We start from the raw sequence: 25,201 nt of genomic DNA on the forward strand, positions 1-25,201 counted from the left end.
TGTATTAAAGAAGACATAAAACTAGTAATTGAGACCAAATACTCATTAGAAATTATTTTCACAGAGGCAATAAATCAAGTGATAAGTAGGCTCATTTTCTCATAGAGAAATACAGCTGGATGATTTATGCAACCAACAGAGATGCCCCCTACTGGCCATAGCAGAGAATGCAGGTTTAAGAAAACAGTTGAGAGTAGGTAGTGGTGGTAGCTAGCTGTACATGCTAACTGTTGTAGCTTACATTTGAGAAGACAAGCACACTGCTCTACTCCAGGGTTTTGTGAACGGTCAACTATGAAGATGATCAAAGGTAATGCTCACAGACATTTGGCTGTCAAAGCACAGACAGAGAGGAGATAAGTGGACTGCTTGGGAGTGTTTTTGGGGGGAACCATACCAATAAGTAAAGGTTCAACCAGAGGAGAGGACGTGTCAACAACTTCACTGGGATCTGTTCCTCCTCATTCCACTGGATTCAGAAAAAATTCCCATGATTTAACCTCAACAGTACTTAAATCTCAAATAAGTAGATGAATATAAAAGCAGATATTTACCTGAAGTTTCTCTAAAATACAGAGGAGAGGAATCAGAACGTGTTCATCACTGAGGACTGAGATGTTATATTCTAATATGTATCATGATTTGTGCTGAGAAATTAGACAAAAGACTGCAGGCTGTTGTTCATTTTACATGTTTGGATACTCAGAAGTTTAATGTAATAATCTGTGGAAAAGTACTTTATATGCAATCTATAAAAAACCTTCACAATACACTTTTTTTGTACTTGAATACAGCGACAATGTGAACATGCAGTAATATATATTATTGCATTTTGTTCTTTAACCCTGTTATGCAGTTGTAGTTGCTGTTTTATGTGATGTGTTATTTATTCTCTTACTGCCCGAAGCCGAGACGCAGTAAAAGATAAAAGACTGATTTATATTTTTATTTAATCTTAGCATATTATTTTTATGATTTATAAAAATCAAAGTTGCTAAAGAAACTTCACTTAGTGAAAATGTTTCTGGGGGTAAGTGACAAAAGCTTTAAGTTAAAATTGTGTTCAATTAAGTCCCAATTTAGTGTAGATGTGTTTAAACATCCTGTAAAATGCAGGAAAGTCACTAACACTATTTAAATTTAGCAGAGGTGCAATCCATTCCAAAATAAGATTATATAATTATCTGTTTAAGTTCCTATTTCTGCTGAAGTCATCGCCTAGCAAACAATGTAAATATGCCATTTAAAAAATGTCGCCATGACTTAGAAATCACTTGTTTATTGCTGTCCTGTCATTTGAGAGATTTCAGTCGAAGCTGTTTAATCATAAAGGACCGTCTGTACTCTTCTTGTCCAGTTTTTATGGGATTACTGGAGTATTTTCTTTCAGACTAAAGACAGGAATCCCAGAGTCAGAGTTGAGATGAAGTGCTCAAAAGAAGCTTGTTGTGAATGTGACCTGATAGTACTTTTCCACAGTTTAACACACTGGAATAAAGTCACTGATGATAAAGTTTTAGCTGACTCCTCCTCTCCTCTGGTATTTTCTCTACAGTTCTACGCCTCGTACCCGGCAGAGCGGCGCCGCTGGTGGTTCCAGATGTCGTCTCTGTGTTCGGGTCTGCAGAACAGCCTGGACGACTGCGCCAGCCGCTCTCGGTGCTCCCGCTCCCGGTCTCGTTCCCCTCCCACTTTCGAGAATGCGTGACGGCCGCCAAACTGGGAGGAAGAGTGGGTTCTGTTATCATGGAAACCAGACGAGGACAGCTGACCTCCTGCCGACCTGGTATTGATACAAGAACATGAACAATGAACACACAAAGAGGATTTAAACCACACCAGCTTTTACAAATGAAAGCTGTTATCAAAGTTACATAAGACCTTTCTTATGTCTGCCCACAACCTGGTTGTCATGATTGACGACCAGCTAACCTTCATGGTTCATGTCGCCTTGATTGCTCGGTCGTGTCGATTTGTCCTGTACAACATCAGGAAGATCAGACCCTACCTTTCAGAGCATGTAACACAACTGCTGGTACAGGCTCTCATGATATCACGCATTGACTAGTGCAACTCCCTACTGGCAGGCCTTCCTGCATGTGCATTCAAACCTCTGCAGATGACCCAGAACACAGCAGCGTGACTGGTCTTCAATCAACCCAAAACAGCACGTCACTCCACTGCTCATATCCCTCCACTGGCTCCCAGTTGCTGCTCGTATCAAATTCAAAACCCTGTTGCTCACTTACAAAACAGCAACAAAAACGGCTCCTGCCTACCTGAACTCCCTCATCTAAGGTCTGCACTCCCTCCCGCCCACTACGCACTGCCTACAAAAGGTACCTGGTACTCCCATCACAACAGGGCCCTAAGTCGCTAACTAGACTCTTCTCCTCTGTAGTCCCCGGTGTTGGAACAAGCTACCAAACTCCATTCGGTCCGTCGAGTCACTGTCACCTCTTGCTCTTTCTGAACACCTCCAAACTTGATGCTATTGATGATGATGTCATTGAGGATGTTGTTGTTGATAAGGATATTCATGATGATGGTGACTATATTGATCATGTTGAAGTTGCCCTGTGCACCACCTGTCGGCGCCTGTGTCCGATCGCACTTGAAGCTGTTTGTTGGCACTTACTGACGTTGTTCCCTCCTGTCTTGATCGTTGCTTCTGTTGTGTCTGTTCTGTAACTCTCAGATGTACGTCGCTTTGGACAAAAGCGTCTGAAATTACATTGTAACAAAGTTTGGATCTAAATTGAGTCTAAATTATGACAGAATTTCCAAAAATCTGGCAAAATAGCAAAATCCACTACCATTTTCTGAATATAGGAAGGCAAAGGTTAACTGTTGGTTATGCAAATTCTCCTGGCACGTACACAAGAGGACGCCATAATTAAAAGAGCTTAAACATACCTCAAACAATAAAAAACGAAGAAAACCCACATATCTGATCCCTACAGTGTTTCTGCAGCTTGCCCACAACAATAAGTCTACTGTTGTGGTTTACTCTCCGTGCTGTCATAGAGTTGTTTTCAGGGAAAAAGCTAAAGTACACTAATGCTCAGCAGCAAACAGCATACAGGCAGGGTTAGAGACTAGCTTGCGAACATAATGGAGCCTGTAAAGAGCCAGTTATTTCCCTCAGGAGCTGGTGGAGACCAAAAAGGAGCTAAAAGAGAGAGAATACTGGACTTACATTCATCAGGTGGACACAAACACCACTCATCATGTTGCTCTGTAACTGCTGGATATGTAAATAACACCAAACTGTGGATACATAAAGTCAAAAGTTCAGCTTTAACATAGGAGACAAATGCCAGCATGTAACAAATCAGTCCCTGTAGCACAAGTAAAAGTGTGACTCTGACTCAACAGAATGCTGGTGATCATGATGCACAGGTGACTCACGCAAACACACTTTCATCAGCACACAGGCAGGCAGCTAGTCCCGCTCCAGTGACTGAGTGGAAGGACAAAGTTTCACATGTTAGCAAGTAATGAAACATGACGGCAACATGGAAACCCGACAGACGACACCAAGAGACCTCATGAATGATTTAGCAGCCACTCTGTCACCTTTTGGCTTTGATTCAGAGGAACAGCAGACTGGAGCAGCAGTTTACCTGCGCTGTTAGAGGAGGACTCCTGCTGACCAACAGGCCTTTTTACTGTGTGGTTAGTGATTAAAGGAGCATTCCTGTATTTTTAAACCTTGGCCCTATATTTATATATTTTAGGAATGAACAGAAGATCCCCCCTCCTTAAAACAACCGGATCATGGTGGCGCAGGTTGAGCTCAGTTGGTAGAGCAGGCGCCCCGTGTATATATGCTACAGTCCTCGACGTACTGATCTCAGGCTTGACTCCAGGTCTGCCGATCATTTGGTGCATCCCCTACTCTCTACTCCCCATATTTCCTATCTTCAGCTATCCAATCGAATAAAGGCAAAAGCCACCGGGGCCTGAGAGCCCTGCTGCCACTAACTTCAGCCAACTAGCTGACTGCAATCATGCATCTGGTTAAATGGTACGATTAAAAACAATAGTGAATATAAAAACAGAGCTGTAAAAGGAATCTGATAGAATGTCTAAACTCAGTTCAGTGTTTTTAAATGTCGAATCCTGCTACTTTTTAAACTGATTTTTCAAGCCAAACATGGCAGAGTCTGTTATCCGTTTGTCTGTCTGTCAATTTATTTTTTGGCACCATTTAATAATTTATCCATCTTTGAACACTTCCAAAGAATTTGCCTGCCTGGTGTGATGTTGCCCGAGCTGTGTGGATTAGATTGTGTTTGATAATTTAAAAACAAATCCGCATTTGACTCATGTTTGAGTTACAAGGTTGTAAAACAACCAAGAAAGTGACGACTCACCTGCTTTTAGTGATTCTGTGAGGTCCATTATCAGTTGGCTGGTGGTACTAAAGGGAACACAGAAAAGGTCAAAGGTCAGAACAATTACTGTGAGCATTCTCATTACTACATAGAGCTTGATGGTAATCAGACAGGGTGATTGAAAACACCTGTGTTGGTATGCAGACTTCATCTTTTGAAGAGCAGCTCCAGTCATGTTTTGAGACATAAAATGCTCTGCTTGAAATAATAAATTGTGTTTGATATGCTTTTTCTGCTAAATATGTTTAATTATCTTCCTCCCACGGCATCTCCTCCTTCTCCCTCATTAAATCTGCATAGTGCCCGCACTATGTGCTACGTTTTTCCTTTCTTAAAATTACAGCCAAAAACAAAACACGTCTCTGCCATCGTTTAGTGGCAACTTGTTGAAACTTAGCTAGCTTGAAATGTAGTAATTAGTAGTAGTAATGTTAACATTAGTAGTCAAAAATTACGATGGCGGTTACAGCTGGCTCGCACATCACCGAAGTGGTTGCCATAGGTTACACATAATGATATGCATAGCGTCACCCCGTCCATTAACATGATTGGCTCCTTAGGTTTGTGACGTCTCAAACCTGCCAATCTGAAAACGTGTTGTTCAGCCTGTCCTTGGTACACTGCAGTTTAAAAGCAGACAGGCCCAGCCATGGAGATGACTGCTTATGTTGTCCCTGATATGTCTTGAAGCACATGAAGAACACCACATGGAGATGTTTACAAGGTTAAACACTTGATTTTCACTGGAGGGGGGCTTTAAGTTACTGTACAAGTTCCACCCTAAAGTAAATATACTCAGGTCCTTTCCTGCCCTGAGACTCAGTATGTCATTGTACCTTGTAGTGGCTGCACTGCTGCGGGCTGCCGTTGACCTGGTAATACTCCACCAGTCTCTCGGCCAGAGCGATGCGTCTCAGCAGGTTCTCGATGAATTGCTGGATTCTAACTTTCCCGCACGTCTCCTGTCGAGCTGCCGCTTCTAGAAACTTCTGGATGGTTATCACCTCCCTGAAAGACGACAATGATACTCAACAACAGCACTGGAATAAATAATACTGTTAATGCAAACAAGGAAACCAGTGCCCCTGGCTTTAAAGGTCTATTTCACACATTTTAGAAATCAGTCATTTTACTCACACCTGCTCAGTGTGTGAAAGAGCTGCTTAATGTCTCTGAAGGAGCTTTTCAAGGTCTGTAAAATAACCCTTAATATGTAGTTTTAAGAAGAGGAGGCAGGAAAGTTCTAACAGACAACATTATTGAGTTATTGAGTCGGCATTGTGGGGTACAATGATTTTGCAGTTTGACCTACACAAGAGACTAAAAGGTTATCTCAGCCTCTGCTGCTGCAGTTTTGTCTCTCGCGAGTCCCTAAACTTTACAGAACTTAAACACTAAATCTCTGGAGTATCTCACTAAGTCAGCAGCGTCACAGCTAAAGGGGTTACATTAAGAGCAAAGAGTCTGTTAATGTCAGACTTGTGATGTTTCAGTCTGTCCTCCTGTTCCTCCTCTCCAGCCAGATTTTCTATTTCCATCCACCCCCGAGAGGTCCTTGGACTTTCCCTCTTTTCTTCCCACCCAGCCCAACCATCTGCTCACCTGTTCCCACTTCTCTGATCAGCCCCTTCAGCTCAGCGGTCTCAGCCTCACCAAAAATACTCTGGATCCTTGATGGTGTTAGTTTGCCAGTAACTGTTCTGCTTTGAGATATTTTAGGCTGTATGATTTTATCTCTCCTGCCTGCCTAACTTTTTCCTGTAAGCCTACCTCCATACCAACAGATTAATCAACTTTCAAACTTGCAATCTACACACCCAACCTAAGCTGACTCAAATGACATCACTTGAGGACACCGAGTTTCCCTTTAAATCTTTCAGAAGCCCACATCAGTCTAACCTGCTGCACGTTTACCTCTCTCTACGCTCCAGCTCGTTCTCGGAGGCATTGAGCTGCTCCCTCAGCGCGGCGATCACCATGACAGCCACATCCACCTGCCGGCTCAGTGACCTCTCCCTGTCGGCCACTTCCTGTCTCTCCTGGGCCAGGTGCTGCGAGTGAGCGCGCTCGCACAGTAGCTCAGTGTCAGTCTGTGCGAGCTCCGTGCTCACCTTGGCCAGCCGGCGCTGCATGGTGCTGTCGGCCGCCCGCAGGATGCTGGCCAGCCGCCGTCGAACTGCAGCCGAGGCTGCTGCCGTCTCCAAACCGGAGTACGAGTTCTGCTCTGGTGGGTACAGGAGACAGGAGTTACTGTGGCTGTAAGCATGACTGTCTGGTAGGAAGAATTTCTATTTTCATCAACCATTTTTTTCTCTTCCAAAAAAGTTTTTTCTTTCACTACGCGTTAAAAGTTCTGCTGCATGAGTAAAAGCAGTCGGCTAAAACTGAGGTCATCGTAGTGTAGGTTCCTGTATTTGCCCTGCTGCAAGTTCAAAACATCCTAGTGTCTGAAATGTCATGGAGCCGAGTCCGACCATGAACCACAGCATCTCTTGTCTAGGGCTGCAACGATTAGTCGACATAATTGATTACCGTCGACGCGGAATTTTAGCGTCGATGCGTCATATTACTGTTGTACATTGTTGTTGTATTATGGTAAAATCACATTTCTAACTGCAGTGCACTACATAAAGTGCAGGGGCAGTATCGCCCCCACTGTTTACATTCTTCACGGAAACAGAGGAGAAGAACACATGAACTATGGAAGAAAGCGCAGAGGACGAGGCTCGTAAAACCCCACCCAAAGTTTCCAAAGTTTGGGAACATTTCATTGAAAACAAAACACCGAAACACGTTAAGTGCAAACTCTGCAAAGTCCAACTCTCATTTCATGGCAGCACTACGGCGATGCACGAACGTCTTAAACGCAAACACCCTGGAGCCCTGGTGTCTTTTATTTTCAATTACCGACCACTTTGTGCTTTAGCCAGCAGCCTTTAAATTAAATGCTAAATATATAATACCGTAATGTCATTAAGTGCCTAATTTGCTGTAGTTAGTGAATTTTGGCGAAGCTTGCCATGACGTATACATTTCCTGTTCCTGTTAAGACTAGCATTTTCTGAATTGTAAACCTTCTCCACTTAATAACAACTAATTCTGTGTTTTGGAGCACATTAATAATTAATTTGTAATATATTTAATCAGTAAGAAATCAGTGATAATTTGTATTAGGTTTTGCACTGTGATAAAACATGATACATAGCCTTTACATTGTAAAATAATACACCTCTCTATTTTGTTCTCTCTATTTTAGTAGTGCTAAGCAAAGGCGTGTGGATGAGTTTGTCATGAGGAGAGGCTCATGCACCCCTCAAATGGCTGAGGTCTTGACAGAGAGCATCCTCAACATGATAGTCATGGACATGAGAGCACTATCCATGGTTGAGGATGATGGCTTCAAGCAGATGATCCAGACCTTCCATCCAGGCTACACCTTGCCATCCAGAACTCATTTCACAAAACTCATGGAGTCAAAATATGAAACTATTGTGGGTAACATTAAAGATGCTCTTAAATTAACTAACAACAAGATTGCCCTGACAGCTGATGCCTGGAACAGTGTTGCCACAGAGGCATATCTTTATAAGTGATGAGTGGGAGCTCACGAGAACTCTGCCTCACAACCATGCCGCCGGAAGAACGACACACTGGATCCAACATTGCTGCATGGATTGAGCAGGCCGTAGCAAAGTTTGAGATCTCTGCAAGCACGATTGTGGCGGTTGTCCATGACAGTGGCTCCAATATTGTCCTGGCTGCAACCATGTTGCAAGAAAAGCATGGGTGGGTGTCAATCCGCTGCGCAGGACACACTTTGCAATTGGTGATCAGTCATGCTCTGAAACACCCTCAGATCACTAAAACACTTGGAGCAGCGGGGTGTCTCGTGGAGCACTTCAAGCACACTGAAAAACAAACAGCAACAGATGGGGACCCAACATAAACTTATTCAAGATGTCTCTACTAGGTGGAACAGCACCTTTTACACGATGACTCGTCTGCTTGAACAGACATGGCCGCTGACTGCGACACTGTCTGACCCCACAGTAACAAAGAGTGGGAAACAATGCCTCGACCTGAAAGCAGATCAGAGGGCCCTGCTAGAGGAACTGGCTAAAGCTCTTCAGGCCTTTGAACGTGCCACTGTCTCTACTTGAGTGGTGAAAGCTACGTGACTGTATCTGCCCTGCCTCCTCTGGTCAGAGGGCTTTTGAAGTCCACTCACACCACATATGATGCAGCTCCTGTTCAGGCCTTTCAGGCAGTTGCTTCAGAGGAGAGCACTGCACGCTGGTCTAAAGAGGTCACAGTCACAAGTGATAATCCAAGCAGACAGATCATCGCAGCTGCATTAGATCCACGATTTAGGAAACTGAAATTCCTGACACCTGAGGAGAGGTTCAATGTTCAGAATAAAGTCCAAGCTCTGGCACGACAGTCCATGCAAGGCACTATAAGGAAAAAAACATGGCAGTGAGAATGACAAAGCCATTCCCTCAGCTGAGAGAACTGTTTCAGCCACTGATACACTGCTCGGGTGTGACTCCTCAACAGACAGTGACAGTGAGAACAAAGTACAGGATTCTGACAACCAAGCCATCACAAATGAGGTCATGTTTATAATATTAATATATATTGAATAAGAATAGTGCTTGTTATTTAACATGTGAAAGTAATTGTAACATGCCAGACTTAGTCACATGGCTAATTTTCATCTGATGTGCTTTGGAGAGCTGCCTCTCTCAAAGACAGAGAGTCCCCTATCTTGGTGGAAGTCAAATGAGGCAAAATATCCAACACTTGCATCACTAGCCGAGTCATTCTTGTGCATTCCAGCTACTTCTACACCATCTGAGGGTCTCTTCTCGGCAGCTGGAAACATAGCCTCAAAAAAGAGAGCCAGCCTCACACCTGAACGTGTTGACATGCTTACGTTCCTGCACTGCAATTTAAAGAAATCGTAAACTTGTTCAGTCATTTGGGCTGGAAGTGTTTTATTGATTGTTTACATTAAGCTTTATTTAACCTTTTGGACTTCAAGACCCGCCAAGACTTCAAATAGGATGGGCTATTTGTTTTTTTACTTTTATGAACATAACTTACTTTAAGGAAAGCCATCCTTTAGTTGGTTTTAACTGCAAGGCAGGTTAACAGCTGCTATTTTGAGTGACTTATTTGCACATATTCTTTGTGTAAAGACTACTTGCACTTTAAGTTTGTATTATTTAATTTATTTCTTCATTGCGATGACAATGATATATTGTCTTAAAAATATATTTACTATGTTACAAGTGCATGTTTTATGTGTCGTTATTTTAATTTGCTTTGGAAACTTTTGTTGTCAGATACTGACAACAGGTAGAATTTGTGTGCAGACTGAATCAGGTGAGGTAAAATGGGAGTCCAAAATAGGTGCGCCAAATAATTGTGACTAAAAAAGTAATCCATAGATTAGTCGACAGCAAAAATAATCATTAGTTGCAGCCCTACTCTTGTCATTCGCCATCTCTTTCTTTTTAACGTCCCGTCATCTCTCAACTGTTGCTTTCAAAAAGGCCAAGAAAAGAACTAAAAATAGCGACTTGTAAACTTGTTGCGATCATGCTTACTGAGCTCTCTCCTCAAGGTCAGATCAATGTACTTTGTGTGTCTTAACGCACTTCAGGACCTATTCATTCTAAAAGGCATTGATACTTCATTTTCTGATTTGTCTCTATTATTTTATAAATTCTCGCTTCGTTCACTAAAATATTTATTCTAATGATCTGAATAATAAATGAACAAAGTTTTAAGTTCTGCTCTATCAATAATGTTGTAAGTAATAATCTCCCAAATTTTCATATCAATAAATGTCTGTTAAGTCACTATCTATCACCGAATGAGGTAACACAATGGTGATTGAGCCTATGGCCCACTGATGAAAGCCTTTGCATTTGAAGTATATCATATTATTATGGACTGGATGTCGTTGGCAACATTCATGGAAAAAATTACAAGCAGCTCCCGGTCAGTGACGCATTTTCCATCACCTAGCGGTGGTTGGTCTGCCAGAGAGGGTAGGCGGAGCTAAGCTGCTGCTTTTCCGGCCTCTGCAAGTGTTGCGAGTAAACAGTAATCTACTATGGCTGAACAAACAAAGAAAAGATCGATGACTACAGATACAACTTCAAAAATTAGTGATAATCCAAAGAAAAAGAAACAAATACAACGCTCAGATGAAGGCAGTCTAAAAAGGAAAAGCGACCACCAGCGAGGAAAATCAAGAGTTACAACCGGAGCCAAACGTGGACGTCTGGTTATTTGGGATGCATGCGCCCGCCATTGCCTTTTATCGCCATACAGTGCCGCCAAAGAGAACGAAACTGAAATCTTCGAGATTATATCTTTAAATCCCACCTGTCTGATCATCAGACTGCTTGTGACTTCATACCAAAATCTTTGCCAATAAGAACTTTCCTCCATTTGCCTAGTCAACCCTTGAATTTGGAAAGTAAGAATGTGAGTAAGGATGTAAGTCTGAACGCACCGACCAGGCCCAGGTCTAGGTCCAGGTCCGGGTCTAGAGAGGGACCGAGAGGAGCTGGAGGAGGGAATGGGAGGTGATGATGGTTCAGGTGATGGTGGCCTGCCTCTGACTTTCTTGTGGACATTTTCATATCCTCTTCATTTCTACCTCCATCTCTCTCTTCACCTTCATCATCCTCCTCCTCTTCTCCTACATCTTCATCCTCTGTCCCTCCTTCCTCTTCGTCTTCATCATCCTCCTCTTCATCAGCCTGTGTCCCCACCCCGACACTCTGTGTGCGTCTCCTCACAGATCTGTAGGAGTGGAGGTATCCGCTGTCTCTGCTGTCACTGAGGGAGCGGGCGTGAGGCGGCCGCCCCGTGCTGTGCTGCCCTCTGCGGGTCGGGAGGCTCATGTCGTGCCAGGGGATCGCAGCAGTCAGCGGGTCGGGGAGTTTGCCGGTAATGCTGAAGCCGCTGGTGGTCACGTCTGGTGATCGGTACGAGTGTCGGAACTCCAGGTGGGCGCGGAGCGAGGCCAGGCTGCAGAAGCGCTCCTGCTCACCACAGCGGGGGCAGCGGAAGGGGAGGTCGCAGGAAGTGACGGTGATGGCGCCACAGGCCTGCCCGTTCCTCTCCAAGAGGAAAGACCCAGAACCTCTGGAGCAAAACTTCTGCTGCATCACTCTACACCTGGAACAGAGAAAAACATGGAGGCAATCAGGGCTGAAACAATTAATAAAGAAAGTCATAAACGATTTTGTGAAATGATAACTAGTCAAGTGCAAGCGCCACAAAATCTCAGGTTCTATCCTCTGAACTGTGAGGATTTTTCAATCAATGATTCAATCAATAAATCAGGAAATAACAGACAAATTCACAGCTAAGACATAGTTTATCATTTATTTTGTCAGTTAACCCTTTAAGTCTTTTATCAAACAAAACATGTCAAATGTTACCTAAGTACATAAGTATGAACATGAAAAGTACCAAAAATGACTACTTATCAGGAATAATGCAATCACTGGATTATAATTAGTGATGCATTTATGTGTTAACCCCCCATAATGCAGCAGCTGGCAAAGATGGAACTAATGTATATATTCTTTATTATGCTGTATTGCACAATCCATAAAAAATATAAGATAAAATGTATTGGTGAATTAATTTATTTAAATGATGTAAGCCTGTAAAGTAGCTGTTAAGATTTGGACTCAAGGTACTGTATTAAGTACCTTAAAATGGAAACACTTTTGTAAAACTACAACATTTGAGTGAATATACTTTTTTTTGTTGCAATTTTCCAGTTCAACTTAATTCAATTTTAATCAGGCTGGATGAAATGGTTCTAAGTCTTCTCCAAGAGTGAAACAATATACCAGCAAACATAGCAAAAAAGACACGAATTCGCGTGTTCTCTCTTTAAATTTGTGAAGAGAAATTTAACATTATGTAGCAGCATGATAAAACATTGATTTGCGTTGAAAATGTGTCCCACTGAGCCAACATTAAATAAAGAGGACAGACTGTATGACAGCAGTTGACCAAAGCAGCTAACAGCGGCTTTATTCTCCAGACAAAAAAAAAAGCGGGACATTGTTTATTCCCTTCACTGTTCATTTAATAAACTGCGTAACAGGTCAATTAATTCCTCACATAATCCTTTGCATTATTATCCAGCTGTAACGTCAGCTCTACCTGCTTGCTGCTCTGCTCCGTACAGCACAGGCTAACGTTAGCTAGCTAACAGAAACAATCGCTGAATCATTATTAAACAGGAAACCGGTAACGTGCTGCTCTTACCGCGTGCAGTGTAACGCCAGATTTGTAAATAAACCTGTGACCGTTACTGTCCGACGGTGTCATGTCGCAGATGGAGACAGACAGAAGCCCGCATGATGTCATTCATTCAGGAGAGACGGAGAGCATCGCCATCAAGTTAGCCACGGCTGAGTAATAACAAAACATCCGGTTACATCTTTCAAAATAAAATCAGATAATTCAATGTGAACGTTACATCCGGTAAGGATTTTGTTGGGTGCACTTTTTTTTCCTATGATTTTTCCTGTATATGTTGTTTCCTTTCCATTTTTTACTGCATTGAAACAATTTAGATTCAAAACATTTGTACTGTTTCAATATTGAATACATTCTATAATTTTTACTGCTTATACTCTAATTGCTTTACTCTTACCTAGCTCATTGCATTTGTATATTACATACAGTATAGCTAATGTGTATTAGAGTAGTCTATCTATAGATCTATCTATCTATCTATCTATCTATGTATGTTACATGTACACATTTTTTATTATGAGGCACTTAGTGCAATTTCCAAGTTTATTTATCAATGACGATGATTTGCTAAAATATATTTTTTATAACCTGTCAAAGTTACCATATCACCTTTCCTTATACATGTTCCTTTTGTGTATGGTGTCTAAGTATTACTTACAAAGGGCCTACAGGTTATACCTGTTTAACGTGCAGTCCGCTGGTGGCACTTGTTGCTTCAAGCACAAATCCATCTTAAAATTCCTGTTTGAGTCCCTTTGATTGACAGGACATCTCTGAGAAGGAATAATACCCAACAAGACAACAAGACAAGAGCCCAACAGTTGTAGATCAAATTATTTTTATCATTCATTATTATCATGTACAGTACTGTAGTGGTGTACTGTCGGTAATTTATAAGAATCAACCAGAGAGAAATAATGAGTAGCTGCCAGTTTGGGGATAAATGGACAGTTGTGTGGTATAACATGTGTCAAACATCAGTACATAAAACAACCTGGGACTGTCAAACAATGCTTAGCATTAGATTAGGTATAAAATCAAATTCACATAGTAAAAAAGTAAATCTGATAAAGTCTGTGGTGGCTAAATACACACCTGAATTTGCTCAAAGCAAACTGAAATCAACTTGATTGTTTGTTTAACATGTTTAACACTTGGGAGCGCCAAGGTTTAAATCCTTCGAAGATGTCGATTCTTCAAGAGGTGTATGCTATTTAAGTCAATCAATAAGGCTATCACCGTGATGGTAAAAAAAAAAACTTGAAGTTGTAAAAAGTCAGTGATGCCTTTAAGTTTTTACAGAGTAATCAAACAGCGGTCTTCTGGGTGTCTTTGTGTTTGCTAGGACCATTCATCCACCCTGACCTCCTCTATGTGTGGACTCTTTATAGTCATCTGACAATTTTTCTCTATGACATTTTGGCTAAAATGGCATGCTGCTTCTACAAAAAATAAGTTATTGTGGACTAAATGGCAAGAAATCAAATTGCATTGTGAAAACCCACAAATTGAAGAAATTGACATTAAAAAGGTTGCATTGATCTTCCAAATTGTTAAACTGCTCCTTTAATGATTTCTCTGAAACGTGTACAGCTACAAAAGCCAGCCAACATGTTCATTTAAAAATAACCCATCATACATACTTGTCCCCTTCTTGCATCCTCTATTTCTACATTTCTTTCTTTTAGCTCATTATAAGAGACTTTTGTCCCTGAACTGAGCCTCCCAGCCAGTTTTTACTTTCACATTACTGCCTCCAACAACCTCCTTAAAGACACTTGAGGGTTGATGGCTTTGGGTTAAAGTCCAAACCAGGCGAAATAGAGATTTGTGCAGATCTTGCCTGACGGGGGAGGTCTGTCTGACTCAGCCCAGAGCAGAGAGGTCCCCTAAGCTCTTTTTCTTCAAACTTTCCCCCCCTTTTCTTCCTCCCTTGCCTCCTATTGACAGTGCATTTGGTAGTTGAGTTTGGCTCCCAGCCTGGTTCCTGCAAGGTGTTTGTTGAAGGCGTCGTCCATTTCTCTGCTCTGTTCGGGTGTAAAGTGGTTCTTCCAGTCCCCGACCTCGCCTGCCCAGGGACAAAAAATATGATGAATATAATGTTTTGTAACTGTTTCATCCATCAAATGTGTTTGCTAAAAAAAACTAAACTCCCTGAAGTTGTCTTGTTATCATTTGAAATGATTTAAAGTATCTCTGGCACCTTTCCTGAAGATGATGTTTCCCAGAGTGTGGGCGTTGGCGGAGCTCATCTTCATGGCGTTGAAGGTGCTCCCCTCTGTGATCTGCTGGACCTGACTCTCTGTCAGGCTGAAGCCAAAGAAGGTGCTGATCTGACGGATGCCCTCACTCAAGTCCTTCAGGACAGGAAACAAGAACAGGCCGTTACAAACAAATGTTTCTAGCAGATTGAATGTTGACTGTGATAGATAAACTCTGCGCAGTAAGTGTTAGTTAACCAGCAGCCACCTGGAAGGAAGCAAATCCGCTCAAACAGTGATCGCAGAACTAAAAAAATAGTCCACAGATATATACAGTTATAGACTTTTAAAGCCACCTTATGTGATCTACCTGTTTCAGCTCTTCATAGGTAACAAGCATGACGTTGGGGTCATCCATCCTCTTCTCCCAGGCCAAAGCATGTTCAAAGTATGACCCCCAGGGAACTACACAAAAACACGCACACATTAACTCACAACAACACCACCAACAAAAACACTCTTATAGTTTTACTTCTCTTTTTTGGCTTGTTTTAGAGTTCCAGCAGTCAAATGCATCCAACATTTGGTTGGACAGTGACCCTGCTGAGTCGGCTGTACACACTGTTTATGACACCATAAACACAGCTGAGAGGGACCATAAAGTCAGACTGTGGAAGGCGATAGATATCAAGGGAGGGTTAGTCTGACCAAACATCATCTGATATTAGATCGATCTCACAGACTTCCTTACAGATAAAGAACTGTGTCGTCAGCAAATTGGCATTTTATTTGTTCAAAGGTCGCATCTACCAATTTAGTAAGCACTTATTTAGTAATGTGGTATCTATTAAATGCTACTCTAATTGTCTTTGGCTACTGTAGGTTGGAAGTAAGTATTTTTCTTACCGTCCCCACTCATGAAGTCAGAGAAGAAGGAGTCCCAAGACTTTACAGAGGGGAGGACTGGGTTGTTGTTGGTGAAGTGATAGAAGGAGACCAGAGTGTCTTTGGGGTTCCTAAAGATCACCAGCATCTTTACAACACAATAAATAATAAGAAAAAGCCATTAATTAAGTGTTTTACAGAGAAGCAAAGGGGGAGGAGTAAAAAGACAGCAAAGGAAGAAGAAAATCAAAGCATTGTAAACAAGACATAAAACATTATTTACTAGAAATAAAAAAAGAATAAACAAATGGAGATATAAAAGTGAAATAGAGAAAAAACAGGTTTCATGTCATGGCTTCAATGTCAATGTTTTCCAGCTTCTCCCATTGGGGTCCAAAGGTGTTCCCTGGCCAGTAAGATATACGTGTAAACCCCATCTACCTAGAAGTCTCCTCCCAGTTGGACATGCCAAGAAAATCTCCAAAGGGACATACTCAGGAGGCGTCAGAATCAAATACCCCAACCACCTCAGCTGGCTTCTTTCGATGCAAAGGAGAAGAGGATCTGCTTTGAGCTTCTGCCAGATGTCTGAGCTCCTTACCCTATCTTGAGGGATGAACCCATCCACCCTGCGGAGGAAACTAATTTCATTTGCTTGTTTCAACGATCAAAAGATCATGACTGTAGGAATTTAAATCCACAGGTGAATCAGAAGCTTCACCTTCCTGGTCAGCTCCCTCCTCACTACAACAATTGCATCACTGCTGATACTGCATCAACCCGTCTGTTAATCCCTCAATACATTGAACTCTTAAGGATCAAGCTTTCCATCAGAAAACCATGGCCTCAGACTTGGAGGTGCTGAGTCTCATCCTGAATGCTCTACACCTCCTCCATCAAGGTCCATCCGATAACAAACAGATTTTGCAGCAAGAGACAGTCCTGTCCAAGGCCAACACCCAGCGTGAGTGTGTTTGTTTCTTGCAGAGGATACGCAGACAGACAGTTCCCACTTTGGTTATACAGGCTCGAGCAGGGGGCCCAGTACCCCATATTCCCACGGTACCCCTCACAGGACTCCTCAGGGAAGACGATCAGGCCTTCTCCAAGTCCACAAAACGTCAAGCGAAGAAGGGTGCAAGATGTCTGCGGTATGGCAGTTTTTGGCCACTACAATAAGAGTAGGCATTATATCAATTCTACTACAGGGGAGACTTGATGTTCTCTGCAATTAGGTGGAAGAAAAACGTGAAAATATCGGCATATCAGATATCGGCAAAAAATCTAATATGGTGCATCCCTACCTTTAACCATTTGTGCTCGTGTCCTTAGCTCCTGGCCGTACTACTCGTCTTGATTAAAGACCTTGCATACAGGGGGCCACAGCCAGGCATTCCCAGTTCAGCCTCACATCAAACTTCACCAGGTCTGTCCAGCAGCCCCCATGTGGCTTAGTGGTAGAGTCGGTCGTCCTTCAATCGGAAGGTCGGAGGTTCAATCCCCAGCTCTGTCGGGCTACATGTCAAAGTGTCCTTGGGCAAGACACTGAACCCCAAATTGCTCCCGGTGGCATACCCAACGGGTATGAATGTGGTAACTGATTTACGTAGCAGCCTCTGCCATCAGTGTGTGAATGGGTGAAGCAGCAGGTGTAAAAGCAGCTTTGAGTGGTCGCAAAGACTAGAAAAGCGCTATATAAGTACAGTCCATTTACCATGTTGACAGTTGACAGCTCTGCTCCTTTGTTTTAACTGAGAGGAACCAAGAAGGCTGCGTGTTCTGAACTGCTGTTCTGGAAACCATCTCATTCTCCAGGAGAATCCCTTTATCCCTGAGCAACAACAGGAAAGGAAAGTCCTGTCTCTCCAGGAGCACAAGCCCTGGTTTTATCCCCACCAGAGAGGTGAAGTCCAACGGTCCAAAAATGCAGTTAGCAATGCTGGGGATCAGCACGCCTTTGCAACCCACAGTAATTGCACTGCAGCTGGCCCCCATTGCCTATCCCGAGGCCATTATGAAATCCAAATACACTATATACACTTTATTATACTCGTTTTTTTCTTTCCACCGCCACAAAACTCAAACTGGCTTAGTTTCACCTGAGATTCAAAGGTAGAAAGGTTTGACTGGACACTTTGACCTTTTGAACTCTTTTTACACAGTTTATGAAAGTCACTTGAACGTTTAAGAAAGATTTTTGAAACTTACTTTGGGTTTCTTTGCATGGAAGGAGGCGGGGATGTTATCAGGGTGCAGGTGAGTCCCCATAAACCTCGGAGATAGAGCCTCCTTCAAGGCCTGAGGGGAAAGAAGGACAGGGAGTCAACTTCAGATATATTACAATTTACTGTATGAATAAATAAATATTTGTAATAATTCAACCAGAGTAATATTTTTCTAACTTTTTAAAGATAACATTAACTTTAACATTTTTTCACATCCTCATTGTCAGTTCCCTCCAAGGAACCCAAAACGACTGATCTGATCTATGGTAAAAGTTTACTTAAGCTTAGGCAGCTAAATGTACTTGGTTTATGTGATTGAAAGGTGCTATTTTTTTTTAATAGACTGTTCGTTTCAAACAAAATGCAAGTATTGGTCTCCAATGTCAAAGTCTAATGTTCTGTTAGACATTTAATTGTTGCTGTATAGAGTGATCCTAGATTGTACATGAAGAGTGGACGTAGCCACTCTTCATGTACAATCCAAGATCAGACCTACATTACTACCTACGTTATTGGCTTTATGGACAGGTGTTTTTGTAGCCTAAACCCAACTAATATGCAAGGTCCGGAGTAGAGATTAGTGGCATATGAACGTGATTACGAGCAGTCAAGGTTGACTTCCTGCTGGAAACAGTCCTTAAGATCTTCCAGAACTTTAAAGGCGAGAAACCTCACAAACAACTACTACTACAAACCCAACCCTGTTTCTGACTGAACTAATTGAATAAGCCAAGTCATGTCTGACCACACAATGAGCTGTTGAAGAATCCTCTAAAATGCAATGAACATTTGGGCTTCAGTTGAATTCCTCTTTTTAGTGTCTGTTACATAAATGGGGCGTGTGCTGTTTGAGTAAACATCCGTCTCACATTAAAGCTGTCTCAAAAGCTGAAACACCCACGCAGAGTCAGGCCCATTATTCGTGTCGGACTTCAGCAACAAACAACAAAGACGTTCTACTTTGTTTGACCTTTGAGAGTCAACAGGTACGCCCAAACTATCAGTTTAATTAATGAAGTTTGGTTCCGCTTTGATTGCAGGCAAAAGAGGAGGGAGGAGAAATTATATCGGTGGATTACAATGTTAAACACACACCTATAATATGAAGTAATAGTCAATTATCAAAGATGAGAAAGGATCATACAAGAGCAAAGCTGCTGTCTTATGTAATGGCTCTTCAACAGCAGTAAAAAGGATTCTGGTTGGACAGAAACCTAATCTGGTTTTGAGTGGATGTTAAACCAGTTTTAGGTGGAAAATGCAGAAACCTTTTAGGGCTGTCGAGGGAGGTAGGCCACTTGACTCTCTTCAGGCACACTCACATCGAGTCGAATTTCACGCGTGCTTACGTAAGTTAGCACCAAACAACTTCAACCAATCAATCTGAAACATTTAGCCGCAGAGCACCAAGAACGCTCGGTCAGTTAGCTAGCTACTGCGCGTAACGTCTGTCTACGCCCACTTCTCAAAAATCAAATCAAATCTCTCTAATGATATGTCCCGCCTGCACGTCCTGTTTCACTCAGAAATACGTCACGATACAGAAGCTAGATACTCTCCAAATGCCGTTTCAGCTCGACTTTAACATGAGCAAATGAGGCGGTAAACTACAAATGTGGATAAGTGGAGTTTTAAGTCCTTTTTAACCTTTGAAATTGTCCATATGGAATATTATCTTTAATATATATTATCTTTTCTTAGTCTGGCACAAGTTGTTTGTGGAACATTTAAGGGTTGTTTTGAGGCTGACCTCCCAACAATCAAAATGTTGGACACAGAAAACAGCAGTCAAGGTTGATATCCCTTCCTAAACTTTTCCAATTTGAAAACAATTTTGTTTTTTAATAGTTCCAGATCTGAAAATGTGGCATTTTGAAGAGCACTGTAATACGTGTTCCCTATCATATAGAGACTATCTCTCCAGCTTCCCCGTACATATGGAATATGTATGGAGTTTAGAGATAGTCTCTTCACTCAGAGAGCCAAGGTTACAATGTAACCAAGCGTTCTCTATCATATTGAGACCATTTTACTAATGAGGTTATAGTCTCAATAACTGGTGTCAAGTCTTCATCAACAGAGCATCATGCTCAGTTTGTAAATTAGGATTCTGTTTAGAATAAAATAGATAATAAATCTTTATATACTTTAGGGAGTGGCTACCATGTGATTGACAATTTTGTAAGATAATTTTATTGGCCTTTTATGCCTTTATTGAGAAAACGCATGGTGGATTGTGACGGAAACAGGGGAAGACTGAGTGGGGACGACACATGGCAAAGGTCCGAGAGTGGGATTCAAACCCTGAGCCGCCACATCCAGGACTGAGCCTCAGTACATGGGAAGTGTACTTTCACTGCTGAGCTAAACTGGTGCCCTGTGATTGACAATTTAATACCTGAAATATGTCTTCAGTTGTACTTAAAGACACTTGAGGAATTGGCTGTTGATTTAGCCAGAACACCCCAATCAACATCACACTTACCATGAGTTATGAAGTGACCTTGCTAACCAAGCTAGCGCCAGCATTAGCTTATGCTTTAGTGTTTGCTAACCCCTCGCTCCTCTCCACCCTCTCAACCAAATATGATCACTTCTGGTTCAAAAACCACGCAAAATGGTGATGGCCAAAATGCCAAACTCGAGGCTTGAAAACAACCAATTAGTCATCTACTTTTTAAACACAGTCTGCGAGGCACACACACACACACATCCAAGAGTACCTCTAAAACCTTTGGTCCCATAAACTCGATCAGTGGCGGCATCTTGGTTTCAACTGTTATCCCGATGGCCTCAGTAATTATCTTCCTTACCACCCCCACCATCCAGTTAAAACCTGCACGGACACACAGACAGACAGCATGATTCAAATATTTTTGAGTCCAGCATTCTTCAACCTCCCCTCCAGTCTTAATTCCAGACAAGGAAAGCAACATCATACATGAAGTATTTGTCTCTCTTCTTTAATTTTGGCAGTGAGCAGTGAATTCCTCTCCAGCTTCACTGGCAGGATAATCTTGTTTCCCTGACAGATCCTGCTGTTAAGTAGTAACTCTGCTTCACTCATAACAGGTGAGGACACATCAGTCTGCGTGAGGTGTTTATGGGGTCAGTTTACGACTTGTCTGGTTAAAGAGGAAAAAGTATCTTGTCTTCAGGTGTTTCTCATTACTTCTTTATCTCTTTCTACACTTTTTGTAAGTTTTTTGAAGTTTTATTTTCCTTCCTATTTAAAAAAAAACAACCTGTATTTTCGTCCCTGTGTGAAAAAAAAAAGTTTCTTACATACTACCTGCAAGATGATATTCATCATAAAAATGCTTCCAAAATATTTTGCTTAATCAAAAAAGTAAAAGACATCGAGTGAAAAGTTAGAAAAATTATATGTTGAACGTTTATTTTTGCTATTTGGATTGACTGACACTTTAGCTAAATACAGCTCTTTAATTTCCTTGCATTGAAAATTACACCTAGCTTCTTCCTGGAGTAACTACTAATACTTTCATGATCTAATAATGGACACACAGAGACAGAAATTGATCAGAAAACCACCTTTACAAACACGTAGTACAACAGGCACACAAATCAGTGACAGGAGAAAATATTACAGGCCAATAAACGGCAGCACATTGTACATTTATGACTCTTCAGGTGAAGGCTGGTTTATTCCTTTATCACCTCAATAAATCACTGAGAGGCCTGGAAGCCACTATCTGCAGCCGTCTGCTGTATAACAAGGACTTAACCGCCTTGAACTTCAAATGGGACGTTCAGCCATTTAAAAGAGGCTCACATTGGCTGGATGGACTAAGGGCATGTGAAATCACAGCCCTGTAGATAAAAAGCTCAGTTAGCCTGTGCGGGCCCCAGTCCAGACTGGCCCCTATATACATGTAGATGTGGCATGGGTTTGTTTGTAATCTAACATTCCTCCAAAGACGGTTAACTCGTCCGTCTTCATGTCGTTTCTCCACCAGCGAGCTTCTGTGCGAAAGTAAACACGTCCGGAAAAGAAAACACGTCACATTCCTCAAACGCACCATGGTGACAGCAGCTTTTCTTCCTGTAAAAAACCCACTGCGAGCGCTTTGTGTTGCTAAGAGACAGAGATTTCAGGTGGTGTCATATGGTGCTGTTATATATGCATAAATCATCACCACATTCACTCAGGCATTAGTGCTAAGTCATTCAATACATTACCCATAGTTCCTGTAAAGTGGTGTAGGTGAAAAGGTTGTTAAGGCTTCAGCAGGAGAAGGGTAAAGGGGGCACATGATGCTCTTTAGGCTCTTTTTATAATAATGTAAATTCAATGTAAATTTAATAAAGATATCTGAACCCAGACACCAATTTCAGTGCAAGCTTCATGTACCGATAAAATCAAACCTCAAAAGTTGCGATAAAAGAGGGCGGTTTCACGAGCGGCCTGTTAGCTCCTAATGCTAACCCAGCTAGCGTCATGGTTTAGATCAAGGGCAGCTGTGGCCAAAAGCCTTTTCTGCTTGCGCTTCATTGTCTGTTTGCTTCTTGTAAACTTCCACCAGGATAAGAATGTGAAACAATCTTAACAGGGCTTTTTTGTTGTCTTTTAAAACTTTATCAAGTGATTTAAAGCGATATTTTAATGTGGGAAAGACTGCAGGAGAAATTAAGATTTAAAGTTTCTAATTCTACTGACAAGGAGATTTATCAATGAGTAAGAGTATTAATCATTATATTTGTGAAAGACCAGGTCTTTTGATACTTTTGTACATGTGCTATATGTCTTGTTTTATCTTATATCTTTTGTTATAACACAGTTTTGTTGAATATTTGATTCTGATTGGTCAATAAGAGCAGTCTGTGGTTATTTCTGTATCACATACCACTGCTTTGCATAACAGATCTTTCAACCTGATTTTTTATTTTGTTTAATTAATAAAAACTTTTAAATCAATGTTATCATATAACAGCATTTTGGTGCCAAATTATTGATTTACTTTGTAAGTTTATAATGAGCAGTGAGTGGGTCATTATTGCGTAAATAAACCACACTCGCTGTACATTATCCTTGACTTGTATTCAACAGTGCGACTGCTCCCTTGGCTGCTTAGTGGAATCCAAATGTAGAAATATAAAAAAATTCTGACAATTTATGATGTTGTTTAGAGCTAAAAATACTTTTCAGTTTGGATTGGTAACTGCAGATTAACTCCAATTGTATCCACTTGCGGTTAAATCTGTAGTTATTTACAGATACAAATAAAAACAAGCTACACTTTTGCCAGCGTTACTATCGTTAACAAACAAGTAAGGAGGTCAGAGGTCACAACAGAAATGTTTAAATAATTCATGCAAATGTATTTCATTAAACACGTCCCTTTCATGGAGAACAGCTTCAGTTCATTAAGACATTTTGAGCCACAGTTACTCACCACATTTTGGATATGCCACAAGCATGAGGTCCTCCTCTCTGGCCTCCAGGTTCACCAGAGCCTTCAGGTGATCCTCAGGGCACATAACCCCCGGGTACAACACCCCCTTGTATCTGTACAACTTATCCTCGTCCTTCATGTCCTTTGCCATCTGCATCCTGGACTGCGCTTTGGAGGAGAAGTTGTCTGAGCTCATTGTGCTTCACAGCTGCACAAATCAGAAACTTACGATGAAAATAATTACAGCTTTTTATAAAAAAAACACACACACAGACAAGTTAACCAGAAACAATAAGCTGCTTCCTGTTTAGTGGAGCGTTCATCCACTGCTGCCCTGCAATCCCTGAATGAGAGAGAGAAATGGTGTGTGTGTAGTAGTAACAGAGGAGGAGCTGCAGGGTGTCTCCTCCTTCTGTTACCACACACACACACACACACAAACACACACATGCAGGGAAATGTGTGTGTTCGTGGAGGTGTGTCTGATGCCTGTGCAATGTTCACCAGATGGGAGGTGCGTGCTGACAGATTGACTGAAGACTTCCTTCACAAACACACAAACCTTAACACACACTCTCTCGGTGCATGCACTACAGACCCTTTTTACGTTTTCTTTGCACAGCTCATTCAGCAGCGGATGCCAAGCAGCCCCAAGATCCCCAAAGAAGGCAAGTGAAAAAAACTCCAGAGAGGATCACATTTGGGCCTGATTCCCCGTCCTCAAACAGCTGGGTGATGTAACAGAAACCTTTCAGAATGAACGGACATTAATCTTATTCCTCATTTCAGCAGCGTGCCTTCCTGTTGTGTAAGTGGCTCCCTGCTCTTGTCCTGTTGTTATAGGCCAAAAGAGTTATTGCTCAATCAAGGAAAAATGTCGATAGGCCCAGTGTGGGTAAATGGGTGTCTACGACTCTACCGTTAGAATAAATTCCATTTTCTATCAGGGGTAATCAGTCTTTCACAAGATCTGGAGTCCTCTCATCAGTTTTCTTGAGAGCACTGACATAGCTCATATGATGTAAGACAGAGGCATCTAGGGAAATATAAGTATAGCCCTCAATAACAGAGCTAAGGAGGTGGATTATGTGAACGGATGAATGATGTCGTTAAAACTCCACTTGTACAGTGTATTTCGATTCCATGCCTCCTGTTTTCTTCTGCATACATCTTTGATAGATGCATGTGCTTATGTATGTTTTTATCAATAAAGATATTGTTTCACATCATCTTGTACTTGACCTGTGGACACAAGAGGAGTCGTTTGGCAATGGTGTGCCAACTCTCAGTCAGTCAATTACTCAGCAGATAGTTTAAACATTTCTTCTAGCATTACATGGTCTCAATGTGTTAAGTATGTGTTAATGTGTAAAACCTTTGTAATGTTTATTTTGGATCACTAGATCAGTAGCATATGTGGATAACTGTAAATTCCAGCATTATGTGACAGCTGAACCTGTAAATCAGTCAGTTAAATTCTTCCCAACCAAACTTACCTTAAGACACAGTAGCCCAAATGAGGATGCAGTCAGATGTTTGTCTTCACCGTTATGATCTCGGACCTTTGACAGGCTGATTGGATGAAATGTTTCACTCCACACATTTTCGCATCTACTGAGGACAAATCCGGACGAGGACTAAAGACTCAGAGACTGACGACAGCGACACAGCAAACTACCAACATGGGAAATGTGAGATTTGAACACTTTGACGATCTTTGGTGTAATGATGCATGCTGTCAGAACTTTACAATAGTAGCCTACCGCATTTGT

At 41.7% G+C, this 25,201-nt stretch overlaps 2 protein-coding genes across 2 annotated transcripts; both read right to left on the bottom strand.

Moving 5' to 3' along the window:
- Positions 1 to 773: 773 nt before the first annotated feature.
- znf365 (zinc finger protein 365) lies at positions 774 to 12,808 on the bottom strand. Its single transcript, XM_069659182.1, has 6 exons — positions 12,711 to 12,808; positions 10,930 to 11,600; positions 6,315 to 6,624; positions 5,237 to 5,408; positions 4,380 to 4,426; positions 774 to 1,783 (listed from the first exon to the last, which is right to left on the bottom strand). Exons 2-6 carry the CDS (start codon positions 11,588 to 11,590, stop codon positions 1,558 to 1,560), a joined length of 1,416 nt encoding a protein of 471 aa, XP_069515283.1. The 5' UTR covers positions 11,591 to 11,600; positions 12,711 to 12,808; the 3' UTR covers positions 774 to 1,557.
- Positions 12,809 to 13,566: 758 nt separating this feature from the next.
- On the bottom strand, positions 13,567 to 23,751 carry sult6b1 (sulfotransferase family, cytosolic, 6b, member 1). Its single transcript, XM_069658890.1, has 7 exons — positions 23,430 to 23,751; positions 20,739 to 20,851; positions 17,999 to 18,088; positions 15,812 to 15,938; positions 15,276 to 15,370; positions 14,908 to 15,061; positions 13,567 to 14,772 (listed from the first exon to the last, which is right to left on the bottom strand). Exons 1-7 carry the CDS (start codon positions 23,623 to 23,625, stop codon positions 14,645 to 14,647), a joined length of 903 nt encoding a protein of 300 aa, XP_069514991.1. The 5' UTR covers positions 23,626 to 23,751; the 3' UTR covers positions 13,567 to 14,644.
- Positions 23,752 to 25,201: the final 1,450 nt, after the last annotated feature.

This window comes from Semicossyphus pulcher, unplaced genomic scaffold (genome assembly GCF_022749685.1).
Source record: "Semicossyphus pulcher isolate SPU_LCO1_2020_fin unplaced genomic scaffold, fSemPul1.0.p SCAF_12, whole genome shotgun sequence".
Classification (NCBI taxonomy): Eukaryota; Metazoa; Chordata; class Actinopteri; order Labriformes; family Labridae; genus Semicossyphus; species Semicossyphus pulcher.

Bases quoted from the DNA above. Each gene is read 5' to 3' on its own strand.
- znf365 (XM_069659182.1), bottom strand. From the start codon at position 11,590: ATGCAGCAGAAGTTTTGCTCCAGAGGTTCTGGGTCTTTCCTCTTGGAG. The intron at 6,625-10,929 runs GTGCGTTCAGAC...TGTACCCACCAG, and splicing joins CCTAGACCTGGGCCTGGTCG to AGCAGAACTCGTACTCCGGT. The intron at 5,409-6,314 runs GTAAACGTGCAG...GTCGTCTTTCAG, and splicing joins GAGCTGGAGCGTAGAGAGAG to GGAGGTGATAACCATCCAGA.
- sult6b1 (XM_069658890.1), bottom strand. From the start codon at position 23,625: ATGAGCTCAGACAACTTCTCCTCCAAAGCGCAGTCCAGGATGCAGATG. The intron at 20,852-23,429 runs GTGAGTAACTGT...GTGTCCGTGCAG, and splicing joins TGTGGCATATCCAAAATGTG to GTTTTAACTGGATGGTGGGG. The intron at 18,089-20,738 runs GTACTCTTGGAT...CTTTCCCCTCAG, and splicing joins TGGGACCAAAGGTTTTAGAG to GCCTTGAAGGAGGCTCTATC.